At 54.8% G+C, this 14,905-nt stretch overlaps 1 protein-coding gene across 3 annotated transcripts in view; it reads left to right on the forward strand.

Moving 5' to 3' along the window:
• Positions 1-613: 613 nt before the first annotated feature.
• SLC28A1 (solute carrier family 28 member 1) overlaps positions 614-14,905 on the forward strand; it is a 53,332-nt gene continuing 39,040 nt past the window's right edge. For 2 of the 3 annotated variants that reach the window (XM_058665515.1, XM_058665517.1), the window contains exons 1-8: positions 614-749; positions 1,239-1,330; positions 1,734-1,828; positions 4,774-4,957; positions 8,873-9,014; positions 9,620-9,733; positions 11,638-11,715; positions 14,352-14,432. In XM_058665515.1, coding sequence (XP_058521498.1) covers positions 666-749; positions 1,239-1,330; positions 1,734-1,828; positions 4,774-4,957; positions 8,873-9,014; positions 9,620-9,733; positions 11,638-11,715; positions 14,352-14,432 — 870 coding nt within the window. In that variant the 5' untranslated portion in view covers positions 614-665. The remainder of the gene's footprint in view (positions 750-1,238; positions 1,331-1,733; positions 1,829-4,773; positions 4,958-8,872; positions 9,015-9,619; positions 9,734-11,637; positions 11,716-14,351; positions 14,433-14,905) is intronic. The other variant, XM_058665516.1, reaches the window with a different exon arrangement.

Consider the following 14,905-nt stretch of genomic DNA (forward strand, 5'->3'; position numbering starts at 1 on the left):
GATGTTAAATAATAAATAATGTTAAAGAAGAAATAAATACATCTTTGAAAAATATATTTTTGAACCAAAACAAGCACATTCTTTAATTCTATTTTTCATGAGCTTAAAAGAACATCTGTCCATCTCTCCAGCATTTAATTATCCGAGAAGCCTCAATTATAGCCCCTGAGTTCAAGTCCCCACTCCGGCTCCTGACCCAGCTTCCTGCTGGCACAGACCTTGGTGGGCAGTGTGGTGGACTCAGGGGTTGCAGAGCTGTGGGTTGGAGAGGGTCCAGTGCCTGGCTCCTGGCTTTGACCATGGCCCAGCCCTGTCTGTTGCAGGCATTTGGGGAGTGAACCAGCAGATGGTAGCTCATTCTCTTTCTCTCTCTCTGATCTTTCAAGTAAAAAAAAAAAAAAAAAAAAAAAAAAGCAAAATCCATGGGCAGGAGGAGGTGCCTGCTCCGCAAGCTGGGGTGAGCTCTAGATGGCACCCAGGTGCTCAGTGATAGTGTCAGGCATTTGCCCACCCCGGCCTGCCCAGCGCTCGCTCGCCCGCTCGCTCTATCACTCTCTTTCTCTTTCTCCCTCTCTCTCACCTGTGTCCCTGTCTGTCCCGTCCTCTTGATTCATGGCAACCCTGCTTTGTCTTGCAGCTGAACGGCCTGGCCCCCGGAGGACGGCATGCCCTGGCACGCAGAGGCCAACTCTGCCCCGCCCGAGGCCCACGGCCTGGACAACATGGCGGCGGACTTCCTGGAGAACCTGGTCTGACCCCTCCCGCATCCCCGCGGCCTCCTGGGTTGGGGGGGCTTGGCGCTCCACCTGGCTCCTCCTCTTCCTCAGCACAACGCAGCCCCTCGCTTGCCGAGGACCCACTGTGTGCTCACAGGCCCTGTCCAAGTCTGCAAAGACAGGGACGGTGTCCAAAAGGTGGTGGAGTGCAGAGGGGTCTCAGGGTTAACCGCGCATCAGCAGGAGCCGCTTCAGCGGGCTGTGCACCCTCCGACTGCGCGAGACACCCAGTCGGGACCATCCTCAGGGGCCCCCCAACCCGACAGGGTCCCTGGTGTGTCCCAGGCCAGGCTGAGCCCTGCACATAGCAGGTGCCCAAGACAGGGGCTGCAGAACTGGGGCACTAGGGACTTCAGTGTCAAATCCCGCCCACCCACATGGCAGGTGTCTGTGGGGCCCAGGGCGGCCCCTCATGTCACCTCTGTGGACGGAGGTGGCCCTGACGGCTCCTGGTGCTTCTAGGAGGAAGGCCAGCTCCCTGGCAGCAGCCTGGACCACGCTAAGGACGGTAGCAGCGACTGGAACGGGGCAGGGCCAGAGCCCCAATCCCGATGGTGGGTACTGCGGGGTCACCTTGAGCACGGGGTGTGAGAGGGACTGGTTCCTGACAGATGTGGGGGGCTCTGTGAACGTCTGCTGGAGAAAGGGCTGCAAGAGTGTTACCCATCCAGTCTGGGCAGATGGTCCAGGCTTTCTTTTGCCTCCCTCCCAGGTGGGCCAGGGTGGGGTTCTATTGCTTTTAAGGAAACAGAATGAAATTCCATAGGGAACCCCATCAGGGGGTCTAGGCCAGCCAGAACCCTCTCCCCACCTCCCCCATGCCTTCTACTCCAGTCCATCTAGGAGAAGTTCCAGGCACTGAACATTCCTGGACTGCCCACTGTCCTGGGGGCTGGGGGCTGGGGGCTGGGGCCACTGGGCTCTGCTGACCGTTCCCTCTTCCCTGCCCACTCCCAGGAAGAGCCTGCAGCGGCCAGCGTTGAGAGCCACCCACTTCTGCCGGCAGCACGCACAGGTGTTCCGCTGGATCCTGGTGGGCCTGCTCTGTACAGGTGAGTGTGGACCAGCCCCTTTAGGGCGTCATCACCTGGCCCAGCCAGCCACGCCCCAGGCAGGCTCATTTCCACACATGAGGGCTCAGCACAGGTCTGCAGGCCTCCACCTTAGGACCATTTGGTCAGGCCAGGTGGTGCTGGGCATCCATGAGCCCAGACTGCATCCTATTCCCAAGGCAATCCCTCTTCAGCAAGGGCAGAGGGCCAAGCATTCACAACAAGGCGGCCAGCCAGTTGGGAGCATCCGAGAGGCATATGTGAGGTGGAGTGGTCATCAGGGAGGACTTACTGGAGGGGGTGGCCTTTGAGACACACACATTGAGCAGGAGTTTGACCAGGAGGAGAAAAAGGAGGAGCATGGGGAAGGCCCCTCACTCTTCCCATGCAGAGGAGTCCCAGAGTAAAGATGAGAAACTACAGGGTGTGAGTTTCAGTTGACATGACATTGCTGGAGGGTAAAGTTCCAGACAAGGCCAGTGCCAGAGCACAAGACTGGGACAGGAAGAAGCCTGGGATCAGAGGTGGCAGGAGATGTGGGGTGCTCGGGGGCTTGGCTTTTACCTCTACAGCTAGAGCGCTGAAGAAGGGGTTCTCTGATTGTACTTGTTTACATTTGAGAGAGAGATCTTCCAGCTACTGGCTCAGTCCCCGATGCCTGCCTCAACTAGAAGGGTGGCGGGCAGAAGCTGGGAGCCTGGAGCCCATCCAAGTGTCCAGCGTAGTGGCAGGCACCTAACCACTTGGACCCTCAGCTCTGCCTCGCAGGGCGCAGGTTGTAGGAAGCTGGAATTGAAAGTGGAGCTGGGCGTCTCTCACAGGCTGTCAGATGGGAAGTGGGTAGGGGCATCCTCACTGGAGCATGGGGACTTGGAAAAGGCAGGCAGGGCAGAGGAGAGAGAGTGGGAGGTGAAGGTACAGGGCAGAGGTAAGGGTGACAGGCAGGTACATGGGCAAGGCCCAGGCTCCTGCTCAGTGTGGCGTGGGTGATGAAGCACCCCCTTCATCCCCCAACCATGGGACTGGGCAGTGTTGGTCACTGGTTCACAGACAGGGAAGTCCCCGGATGTAGGGCACAGGCAGACTGGCATTGCAGGGTTCAGCATCGTGGTGCAGTGGCTTAGTCTGCTTCTTGTGACACCAGTGCCAGTTCATGTTCTGGCTACTTCATGTCCACTTAGCTATGCCCAGGGAAAGCAACAGAAGATGTCCCAAGTTCTGAGGCCCCTGTATTCACGGGGGAGACCCAGAAGGAGCTCCAGGCTGCTGGCTTCAGGCTGGCCCAGATCTGACTGAGTCAAGGCATATGCGGAGAACCTGAGAGGGAGCAGCAGAGGAAGGCCACTGATGGAGGGAGGCCCCTGGCACAGAGGGCTAGGCCAGAGCTGGAGCCGTGACTGTGTGGCCGGGCATGGTGAGGGCAGGGAGAGAGGACAGCAGTGCCCTTGTTTGCTCAGTGAACTTGAACACAGCCTTATCTACCAAGGCAGAGGCAGCTTCCTGATCCTGTTTTGTAAGACAGGGGTCGGGTTCTCAGGGAGACAGCACCAGGGGGTGTGGCCCAGTGGGGGCGCATGTGGAGCTGCAACAGGGGGTTCAGAGGGGAACCCCGTTAAGAGGAGCCTCAGGCCTGGGTGGCGGGGAAGTCCACAGCTGCCAGTGGATGACAAGGAGCCCAGAGTCGCAGAAGCCAGAAGCTGGTGGCGCAGTCCTCAGTGTGGACTAGAGACGACAGAAACCTGGGCACAGCAGGTGCACGCCCTGGAGTCCAAGGGCCAAAGAGCTGGGAGTTCCGATGGCCGAGGGCAGAAGAGGAGAAAAACGCCACCCCCCCTCCACCCACACCCAGAAGGTGGGGATACAGTCTTCCATCTACTGATTTACTCCCCTTTGGGCTAGGCCAGGATGAGGCCATGAGCCAGGAGCTTCATCCAGGTCTCCCACATGCATGCAGCAACCCAAATCCTTGGGCCATCTCTGGCTGCTTTCCCAGGTGCATTCACAGGGAGCGGGATCAGAAGTGGAGCAGCAAGACACAAACCAGTGCCTGTAGGGGGTACTGCTGTTGTAAGCGGCAGCTCTCCCCCATGCCATGATCTTTAGACTGGTTCGAGCATCCCCTCAGGCTTTCTCATGCTCGGGTGCTCTGGGTCCCCTCCGCCCTCCCGCGTCTTCACTGCATGCACCCTCTCTTGGAGAGGACTTCCGTGTTCTCTCAGGGCCTCTCTGTGCTTTCTGTCCCAGCTGTGATCATGGCTTCCTCTGCTTAGGTGGACTGTCCCTGGGGTGAAGACATCCCCAGCGTGTCCAATTCACTGAGTGGTCTCCTCATGGGAATGGCCCAGCTCATGTCACATGCACATCCCTGAACCAATCACGGTGTTGGGGAACAGGAACAGGAATCCTAGTCGCTCTTCCTGGCTAGGGCTTCCCGAGAAGGCCTGGCTTGGGGCCCTCTCTGCTCTTGGCTGTTTCCTGTCTGTCTTAGGGGCAGAAGCAGACGCGGCTGAGCTACTGACAAGTGAGAAGGGGAAAGAGAATCCTAGAGAGAGACTGGGTGTTGGTTGTGGTCTCAGAGTGGGGTCCCTGGCAGCCACGTGACAGCCCCTTCCTCAGGGAGCCGGCTCCCTTTTCTGTCCCATCCCCATGGCCCCTGCGCAGTTCTGGCCTGGTATCCTGCAACGCCCTGCAATCCAGCCTCAGTGCACCTTACCTGCAGTTGGCACTGCACAATTTGCAATTCCCTTCCCCACACCGTGTGCCGCTGGGTCACTGGTGGTAATGTGGACATGGTGAGGAGTATGCCACAGAGGGAACAGGCTCAGTCTGGGGAGCCTTGCTTACCCCTCTGTGACTGAGGGTAGCAGTGGGGGTGGTGGAGAGGGTGGCTGCGGGGGCCAGGCATGCCACACATCCTGTCTGATCCCTTGTCTGTCTCCCACCAGCCTATGCTGCCTTTCTGCTCATTGCCTGCCTCCTGAACTTCCAGAGGGCCCTGGCATTGTTCGTGCTCACCTGTGTGGTCCTGGCGTTCCTGGCCTATAGCCTGCTCAAGAGGCTGCTGGGGCCCAGGCTAAGGGGGCGCATTCATCTCCGCAGCCACTCCCGCCTCAGACTCTGGCTTCAGAGGTGAGTGAGGGGCTCCGTGTCAGAACTGGGGGCCAAGCCAGGGTGGGGGTGGTGGGACCTCAGGCTTCTTGCCTGTATCCTGGTGGGGGCACAGGCTAGGAGTCAGGGGAGTGGCTTCTCCACGGTGTTGACAGCTGTAGCTGAGATGACAGTGGCTGACAACAAGGCTGTTATTGAGTTATAGAATTATTTGTATATTATTATATCATTGAGCTGCAATGAGCATAAGGATACAGATAACTCTCAGATGCTGATTTCATTTGTTAGGGTAAATTCCCAGGAGTAGGATGGCTGGGTCTTTATTCAGCTCTCTGAGGACTCTCTGTCCTCCACAGTGGCTGAACTAGTTTACAGTCCCCCCAACAGTGTAGTAGAATGCCTTTCCCCAACCCTCACAGCATTAGATTGTGTTTTAATTTTGGGATGATAGCCTTTCTGACTGTTGCAGGGTGCGAGCGAGATCACACCAGACATGTCTAAGGCTTATTAAGGAGTCTTTATTAACCGAGCTTGGTGATAACAGAGCACAATAGCAAATCACAAGTCCATACAGCAATCCAATCAATCATAATCCCAAAAGGAGCAAATGGTCATTATCCTTAAATCCATCCATTAAGCTGAAGACCTATGTCCCAGCCTCCCCAACAATATAAGTTATTCTAACAACCGGGACGCACTTACAAAGAACCTGGACACACTTACAAAGCTGCAGACATTCAGCTTTCCCTGGCTTCTCTGCCCACATTCCACTACTGCTAGGCCTCACCCCTCCTGGAACTCTTGACAGCACACAAACCAGAAACAACATTATTATATCCATTGCTCTATCTAAATAGTACACAGGGACCATGCTCAGGGGATCACCTGTCCTGGCTCAACCAAGAGTGCTAGCGTAATGGAAGCACCTTACCAGAAAGAAAGAGAAAGAGAGAAAGAGAGAGCCAGAGCCAGAGCAAGAGAGAGAGAGTGAGAGAGCCAGAGAGCCAGAGAGCCAGAGAGTCAGAGCGCCAGAGAGCCAGAGCACCCCAGAGCCCCCAGAGCCCCCAGAGCCCCCAGAACCCCCAGAGCCCTGCTTCCTGGGCCTTTTAAAAGGGGCTCATGAGTCACAGGTGAGCAGGAGCGAATACCTAAGTGTTGTGAGTTAAGGAGTTAATTGGTGCTCATTGGGATGGGCAGGAACTGGGCTTGTAGCTGGAAATGCTTAGACAAACTGGACTTGTCTGTATCCACTATCCTGGTTAAATTAGGACATGGGGGAAGTGGTTGAGGATTGAATTAACATTCCATTGCTGTTAGGACCCACCTTCAGGACAGAGGATAGGGGACCCAGCCAAATTTCACTGGCTGCACCCCGTAACATGACTTCGGGGACATGAATCCTCATTGTGACTTGTACTTGTAATTCCCTGATGTCTAGTGATCCCAGCTCTTTCTTGTTTAGTTTCTTGAGCTCTTTATGCATTCTGGGTGTTAACCCTTTGTCACCCACAGGTGCTCATGGCTGTGCTGATGGTGTGCTGTGCAGAGCTGACGTCATCTCATTTGTTTGTGTTTGCTGTGCTCGCCCGTGCCTCTCTCCGTCAATGTCTCACAGGCTTTCCCTGACGCCTTCCTCTAGGAATGTGGTGGCTTCAGGTTGACATGTTGCTCCCTGATTAGCTTTGAGCACACTTCGTGTAAGGTGTAAGGTAGAAGATCTTATTTTTCGCTGTTTGTGTTTTTGAGGTCTCGTTTCACACTTTTGTACCCAGGGTCTAATTTTCCCAACAGCATTTGTGGAGGAGACTGTCCTTTCTCCTGGGATCAGTCTGAGCTCATTGGTCAGACCTTAGTTGGCAGTAGCTGTGTGGATGCATTCTGGGGTTTCCACTCTGTTGTTTTGGTCCACATGTTATTTTTTGCCAGTTCCAGGCTGTTTTGGTGATAACTGCCCAGCAGCGTGTCCTGAAGTCTGTACTGTGATGCCTCTGGCTTTGTTGTTGTCATGTCAGGTTGCTTTAGCTATGACGGCTCTCCTGTTTCCATGTGGAGCTTCACGCTGTATTTCCTGGGTCTGAGGAGAATGCGTGGTGTTTTGGTTGGGATGGCACTGAATCTGTGAGTCGCCTTCAGCAATGTGGACATACTTAAGATGGTGATTCTTCTGATCCTCGAACGTGGACATTTTTTCCATTTTTGTGTGTCTTTCTTCTATTTCTTTCTTCAATGTTTTACAGTTTTCACCTTGGAGATACTTTGCATCCTGGACTAAATTTATTCCAAGGCATTAAAGCTTCTTGTGGCCATTATGAATGGCACTGCCCTTACAAGCTCTTTTTCAGCCACGGCATTGTTTGTGTATACAAAGGCTGTTGGGCTTTGTGTGTTGATTTTATATCCTGCAACTTGATCAGGCTCTTTAAAGAGTCCCAATATTTCCTTAGTGGAGTCTTTTGGTTCCCCTACATATATAGGATCATGTCATCTGTAAACAGGAATCATTTGGCTTCCTCCTTTCTAATTTGTATCCCCAGGATTTCCTTTTCTTACCTGATATTTCTGGCTAAAACTTCCAGAACTTTCTTGAGTAACAATGGTCTGGTTCCAGATCTTAGTGGAAATGCTCTCAGTTTCCCCTCATGTAACATGATGCAGGTTGTGGGTTTGTCACATATTGCCTTATGTATGCTGAGGAATGTTCCTTCTATACTCAGTGTATTTAAATATATAGATGATATATATCATAAACAGATGATGTATTTTATTAATTAGTGCTTTATCTGCATCTATTAAGATACGCATGTGGTTTCTATTTTTCAAGTTATTTAATGTGATTTTCTTGGTATCTTTGTTGTTCCTAGTTTGTTTATTTTCTAATTTAAATTATTTCTTGCCTCATACTAATCTTGGGCTGGGTTTATTCTTGTGTTCCTACGTCAGTGAGACACATTGCTACATCATTACTTGATATCTTTCCAGTTCCTTAATGTAGGTACTGATTGCTATAAACTTCCCTCTTCACACCAGAATGTTTAAAATTTTCTTTTGATTTCTTGTGCAGATTGTTCAGTCTCCATGTCTTTGCATATTTTCTAAGATTTCTTAAGTTTTAATTTCCAGCTTCGTGGAATTGTGCTCAGGAAAGATACATGACATGATTTTAATTTTTTTTAATCTGTTGAGACTTGCTTTATGGTCTAGTGTGTGACCTATCCTGGAGAAGGTTCCAAGCACCGAAGAAAAAAAATGCACATCCTGCAGCTTTGGGATTGAATGTTCTGCAGGCATCAATTAGGTCCACCTGGTCCATAGATGAGCTGAGTTGTCTGTTGAGCTTTTTCTGGTAACAGTGAGGTGCTGAAGTCTCCCACTGTTGTATTGGAACCCATGTCTCCCTTTAGAGCCACTAGCATTTGCTTCAAATAGCCAGGAGCTTTGTCAAACATGCATTATGTGCATATACATTTACTATACTTCTACCTTCCTGATGAGTCGATCCTTTAATCATTGCATGATGTGCTTCTATTCAAGCAGTTTTTGTGTTAAAGTCAAGGTCAGGCACAGATCCTGGTCCTGGGAGCTGAAAACACCAGGCTGATATGCCTACCTCTAGACATTGGGAGTTGGAGCCTGACCTGGCACAGGCCCTGCCTCCCCCAGGTCAGAGGCTGGGCTGCACGTCCTCACAGTGGGGAGAGTCCCTAGGTGGGCACTCACAGGTGCCGCTGTTCATCATCCCAGCAGCCATGGCTGCATCCAACCAGTGAGGAAGCTTGACTCAGAGAGGCCCCAGGTCACAAAACAAGACCAGCCTGCTCAGTACCTGGCCCCGCAGTGGGGGCTCTGTTCTCTTTTCCTCCTTGTCTCAGGCCCCTGGGCGCCCCTGTGTCTCTGTGTGTGTGTATGACAGCCAGGGTGACTGTCCCCCTCCTGCAGATGTCTGGCCCTCGCTGCCCTCCTGGCCCTGGTGCTGTGGCTGTGTCTGGATACCGCTCGGCGGCCTGAGCAGCTGGTGTCCTTTGCAGGAAGCTGTGTGTTCGTGGTCGTGCTCTTTGCCTGCTCAAAGCACCACCGTGCTGTGAGTATTCCTTGAGCACCCAGGCCTGGAAGCCAGAGGATGCCTCTTGCCTGTCCCTGGGGCCATCCACAGCACCAAGGGGCTTGCTAGATCTGAACCCCCTAAACCAAGAAGGCACGGCCCAGCGCTCTGCATTTCAGCAGGCGCTTAGGTGCCACTGAGCACTGTGGGATACCTGCCCCTCCCCACCTCACAGTGCAACCCAGCCCCCAAGGAGCTAGGACAGCTTTGAGGAGGGGGAGTAGCAGTGTGGGGTCAGGGCATAGGTGCAGGGAATCTGATGGCAGAGAGCCCTGGGGCAGACAGAGGCTGTGGCTGAGATGTGCCTATGCCCCAAAGCTGAGCACATGGTACACTCAGGGCCAACCATGGTTCCCACAGGCCTTTAAGGAGACTAGCCTGTGGCTGCCCAGACTCTGTGGCTGCGCAGAGTATAGCCTGTTGTGAATTCCAGGGGTAGGATGGCCATGAGCAGCATCCCTTGGGCCCTGTCCCTAGTGGGGATGCACCCTCCACTGTCACCCCTCAACCCCCTGCACACTGTTCCCTGTGTATCCCGCAGGGACCGAGCTCAGCAGGGCCTGTCTCTTGGTGTTGGGGGGCAGGTGTCCTGGCGAGCCGTGTCCTGGGGCCTCGGGCTACAATTTGCACTTGGACTGTTTGTCATCAGAACTGAACCAGGATTTGTCGCATTCCAGTGGCTGGGCGAGCAGATCCGGGTGAGTGTGGGGCTGGGGGTCAAGCCGTCGGTGGGTGGGGAAGCCACAGAGCAGGCGTGGGTAACAAAGTGAGGGCAGAGGGTGCTGAGACTGGGCAGAGTGGCTTCAGCTCCCCTGAGGCCTGGGACCAGCAGCCTCACAGAGCATCTCTACTGAGGCCAGCGTGGGATGGGAGAGGGTCCCATGTGGCCAAGCTTTCAGGGTCCTGGGGCCCACAGCACTTAATCTGTAGTGGCCAACAGCAATTTGGAGATAAGAGTGACTTAAAAAGGTGTTATTCACATGGTGTGTATTTCAAAATGTTTCCTGGAATTATACATTTGTATTGTTTAAAGGTAAATGAAACATAAAATTTTCCATTTTAATCATCTTAAGTCTCTTTAAGTTGATGCACGTTGTTGTTACCATGCTTTACTTTTTTTCAGAATCTTTTTTAAATTAACAATTTATGTATTTTTATTGCAAGGTCAGATATATACAGAAAGGAGGAGAGACAGAGAGAAATATCTTCCCTCCCCAAGTGGCCGCGACAGCCAGTGCTGCATCAATTCATCGATCCAGAGGCAGGAGCTCAAATCCTCTTCCAGGTCTCCCACGTGGGTGCAGGATCCCAAGGCTTTGGGCCATCCTCAACTGCTTTCCCAGGCCACAAGCAGGGAGCTAGATGGGAAGCAGGGGTGCTGGGATTAGAACAGGTGCCTATATGGGATCCCGGTGTGTTCAAGGCGAGGACTTTAGCTGCTACGCCATAGCGCCAGGCCCCAGAATCTTTTAAAATTATTTGAGTAGTCCTCCAGTTGTGCTACCAGAATCCAATATGGGTACTGGTTTGAGTCCCAGATGCTTCCCTTCCAATCCTGCTCCCTGGTGATGTGCCTGGGAAAGAAGCAAGATATGACCCAAGTACAGGGCCCAGGCAGCCGCACGGGAGACCAGGATAGAGCTCCAGTCGCCTGGCTTTGGGTCAAATCAGCCTAGTTCTGGCTGTGCTATTTGGGGATGAACCAGTGGATGAAGATCTTTCTCTTCCTCCTTCTTTCTTTGTACCTCTGCCTTTCCTATAAAAGTAAATACATTTAAGAGAGAGAGAGAGAGAGAGAGAGAGAGGGAGAGAGAGAGAACGCTTCTGTATGCTTGTTCACGCCCAGATGCCTGAGGCAGCAGGGTCTGGGCCTGGCAGGAGCTAGGGGCCTGAACTCAGTTCAGATGTTCCACAAGAGTACCAGAACCCAACCCCTCACGCCATCACCGCTGCCTCCCGGGTCTGCATGAGCAGGAAGTCGCAGTCAGAAGCTGGAGCTGGGATTTGAACCCAGGCCCTCCAGCATGGGCAATGAGAGGCAGCATCTGCACTGGGGTATTAGCTGCAAGGCAACCCACATGCACACTGGGGCGTTGATTTGTAAAATGCAAATGCTTGAACCCAGAAGGGTTCCTTCCCCTGCCTCCTGCTCATTGCTGGCATTTGCTGGAGCTCAGGAAGAGGGAATGCATAAGAGGGGAGCGAGGCTGGGCTCCCTGCTCAGTTCACAGCTCTGCTTACACCCCCATTTTAGAGACCATAATAATCAGAATACTGGGGTCAGGGCCAGAAAAGCAACTTGACCCTGCAGTCCTAATGCAGGTTGAAGAGCAAAACCCAGTGCTCCTGAGGGAGTGCAGCTTGAGCCGGGAACCCAAGGCCAGGAGCCCTGGGGTGGAGCAAAGCTGTGCTTCTCACCCTCTGGGGACCTAGCCCTCTGGCCCTGCCTCCTCATGCAGCCTCCTCTGGGAGGGTCTCACAGTGACTGAAGTCACTCTTCTGTAAGGAGTGCTTGGCCCCCGTATCAGGTGCACCTTTGAATCCCCTCACTGCTCCCTGCCAGCCTTGCCTGCCAGCTAAGTTCGCTGTCTTTTACTTCCAGGTCTTCCTGAGCTACACGGTGGCCGGCTCCAGCTTCGTGTTTGGGGACACCCTGGTGGCGGATGTCTTTGCCTTTCAGGTTAACTCAACTCTGGGTGCTAACGGTGTTGGTGGCAGGTGCCAGGGATGTGGGCATGGGAGGGTGGGGCTCTGTCCAGCAGGCAGCCCAGCCAGGCAGCAGGTGTGTGTCCCGGGGGCTGGGAGGGGCTCAGCCACGTACCTGCAAAGTGAAAAGTTCTGGCTGTGATCTGTAAGATCTGCAAGAGAGAGCTGTTTCTGCATTTGCTCTCTCAGTGATGTGCCCCAAGTGACAGGGCAGCTGGAGCTGGGGACCATGTGTAGGGGACGGGGTGGGGGCATGGCCACACTCAGCCCTCCGTGCTGCCAGGGTGAGGGGCACAGCCCGCACTCAGTCTCTCCATGCTGTGGAAACTCTGGACTCACACAGGATGGTTCCCAGGTTCCTCCCAGGAGGCTCCTCCTTGCGTGTCTGTCTCAGACTGCCTCTACCAGGAAGCCCACCTGTATTTGCCACACACAACTCCCTCCTAGCCTTCCTCCCAGGCCCACAGTCCCTTCCCAACCCCCTTGCCTTCCTTCCAACAAGAATTATGCACCAACCACAGCACAGATATTCTGGGGGTGTTAGGATTAGAACTCTGCTGCCTTAGCCAGAGAGCCACAGCCCTAACTGGACCGGGCAGTGGGCTGCTATTTCGTGCCTCCAGGTGGTGTGGGGAGCTGCTGTGGATCACTTCCTGCTCCAGCCCGCTGCCTGAGCACCAGAGACTTGGCTTAGTAAGCACTCGGCCTTAGCTGCCGCCCATGCTCTCACCCCGGGCCTCAGCACCACTGCCAAAGGTCGGGCGCCTGGCCTCCCGGGAACTGGGCCCCTTCCCTGTCTCTGATGCCCTGGAAGCACAGAGGGAAATTGCTGCCACACCTGGCATGTCCTGGACTACACCCCTGGTGCCCTGGGCACCCTGTTTGCTGGCCCAGCCCTTCTCTCTGAAGTCTAGACAGTACACGCTGCTCTCCTCATCACACCCTGGGCCAAAGCAGTCACAGGACAGGGAGAGGCAGAGGCCTGCACAGCCAGCTCCCTGTCAGGTGACATCCCCTGGGCCATAAGGTCAGTGACAGATGTCCAGTGGGCGGGGCCATGTGAGAGGGGGCAGCAGGGGAAGCAGCCCAGGGGGGTCATGGCTCCACCCAGGGCAAGGGGGACCTCTAGGGCCCCTCTGCTCCCACCAGGCTGGCCTGTAAGCCCCGTTCATTCCCATGTCATCGTGTATGCTAGTCTTTTCTGTATCATGCCAAGTTTAGTGTATGTGCTGCCAAAACGAGCACATGCCCCGTTCACGTTCATCCCCAAAAAGGAAACCCTGGCTGCCCCAGGCCTCGCCTGTCTGGCCGTGACTGCTCCTGCTGCCCACCCAGGGTCCCCTGCCCCAGGCCTCGCCTGTCTGGCCGTGACTGCGCCTGCTGCCCGCCCAGGGCCCCCTGCCCCAGGCCTCGCCTGTCTGGCCGTCACTGCTCCTGCTGCCCGCCCAGGGCCCCCCCGCTTGCTGTCTCGGGTTTGCTGACAGCTGTACCCTGACACTGCTCTCCCGTTGCGCTCCAGCGACCCCCCACCTGACAGATGCTGAGCCCCACAGCTCAGCCCCAGGCCTCCTTCTCAGAGCTCCCTGATGTGCCCCAGCTCACCTGCTCTGAAAAGCAGCCCCCTCCCCTACTGTATTTCAGACCCTGCGGGAGGTCCTTAGCCCTTCCTGGCTCCCTTTGACCTCCCTCTCCCTCCAGTGATGCTGACCCCAGGACCTGTCCGCGGCCCATGCTCTTCCTCACTCTGGCCCACAAGGACATTCTCTCTCCATGGTTCTGCCTCGGCCCCCATGCTCTTCCTCACTCTGGCCCACAAGGACATTCTCTCTCCATGGTTCTGCCTCGGCCCGCCTCACTTGCCAAGTGCTGGCCTGGGCCAGATGAGAGCTCAGACAGAGTGGGGACAAGGCACCCACACAGCCCCAGCCCACGGCAGCAGGATGCCCTTGACTTGTAGGGGGGTGTGTCCCTTGCTCGGCACCTTGCTGCTCTCCACCTTGCTTCTAGGTAGTAAATGCTTGCAGTCCCCCTACCTCCTGTGCATCCCAGAGGGAGAAGAGAGAGGAGAAGATCTTTAATGCACTGGCTCACTCTTCGAATAACCAGGCTGGAAACCTGGAGCTGGAATTCCTTCCAGGTCTCCTACATGAGTGACAGGGGCCAGAGACTTAGGTCAGGCTCTGCTGCTTACCCAGATGCACTAGCAGGGAGCTGAATTGGAAGTGGAGTGGCCAGGTCTCAAACTGGTATCCATATGGGATGTCCAGCACTGCAGATGACAGCTTGATCAGTTACACCACAGAACTGGCCCCTGTTCTGTTTACGCTCAAGGAAGCTGGTGGTAGCAGTGGTGTGCTCAGGGCACTGACCCTCTGGGATGAGGAGAAATGGGGATGGCTAGGCTGGGCAGCACTGACTGTCGACCCCCCAAGAGGCCACCTATAGGGCCTGGGGATTACAGGTGCTGGAGCCAGAGCCTCAGCCCAGAATTCTCTCAGCCCCGAGTGACCAGACCTTGGGTAGAGCGGGCGGCCGGGGATCTCCTGGGCCCTGCCTGGTGCCCTTCCATGTGTCTGCCCTGACCTGGGCCTCTGCTGTCTTTCCTGGCAGGTTCTGCCCATCATCATCTTCTTCAGCAGTGTCATGTCGATCCTCTACTACGTGGGCCTCATGCAGTGGGTGATCCTGAAGGTGAGCTCCCGAGGCCAGAGCCACCAGCTCCTGGTTGCACACCCTCCCAGAATCCTCTACTCCCAGGTTGCACACCTTCCAAGAATCCTCTACTCCCAGGTTGCACACTACCCCAGAATCCTCTGCTCCCAGCATGCACACCACCCCAGAATCCTCTACTCCCCGGTTGCACACCATCCCAGAATACCCTGTTCCTGGGATGGTCCACATCTTCCCACAAGCCCCTGCTCCCAGGGCTAACCCTCTCTGGATCTCTGACTCCCAGAGTCTGTACCTTCCCAGAATCCCTTGCTCCTGAGGTTTACAACTACCCAGAATCCGCTGCCCCACAGCTCATTCCCTCCCAGAATCCCCCATTTTCAGGGTCATGACCATCCCTGAATTCCCTGGTGCCAGGGCCCACACCCTCCCCATGTCTCCTGCTGACCAAAGACCCTTTCAAGAGTACTTGAAACCACATTGAGTGGAAATGG

Source organism: Ochotona princeps, chromosome 6, assembly GCF_030435755.1.
Source record: "Ochotona princeps isolate mOchPri1 chromosome 6, mOchPri1.hap1, whole genome shotgun sequence".
Lineage (NCBI taxonomy): Eukaryota > Metazoa > Chordata > Mammalia > Lagomorpha > Ochotonidae > Ochotona > Ochotona princeps.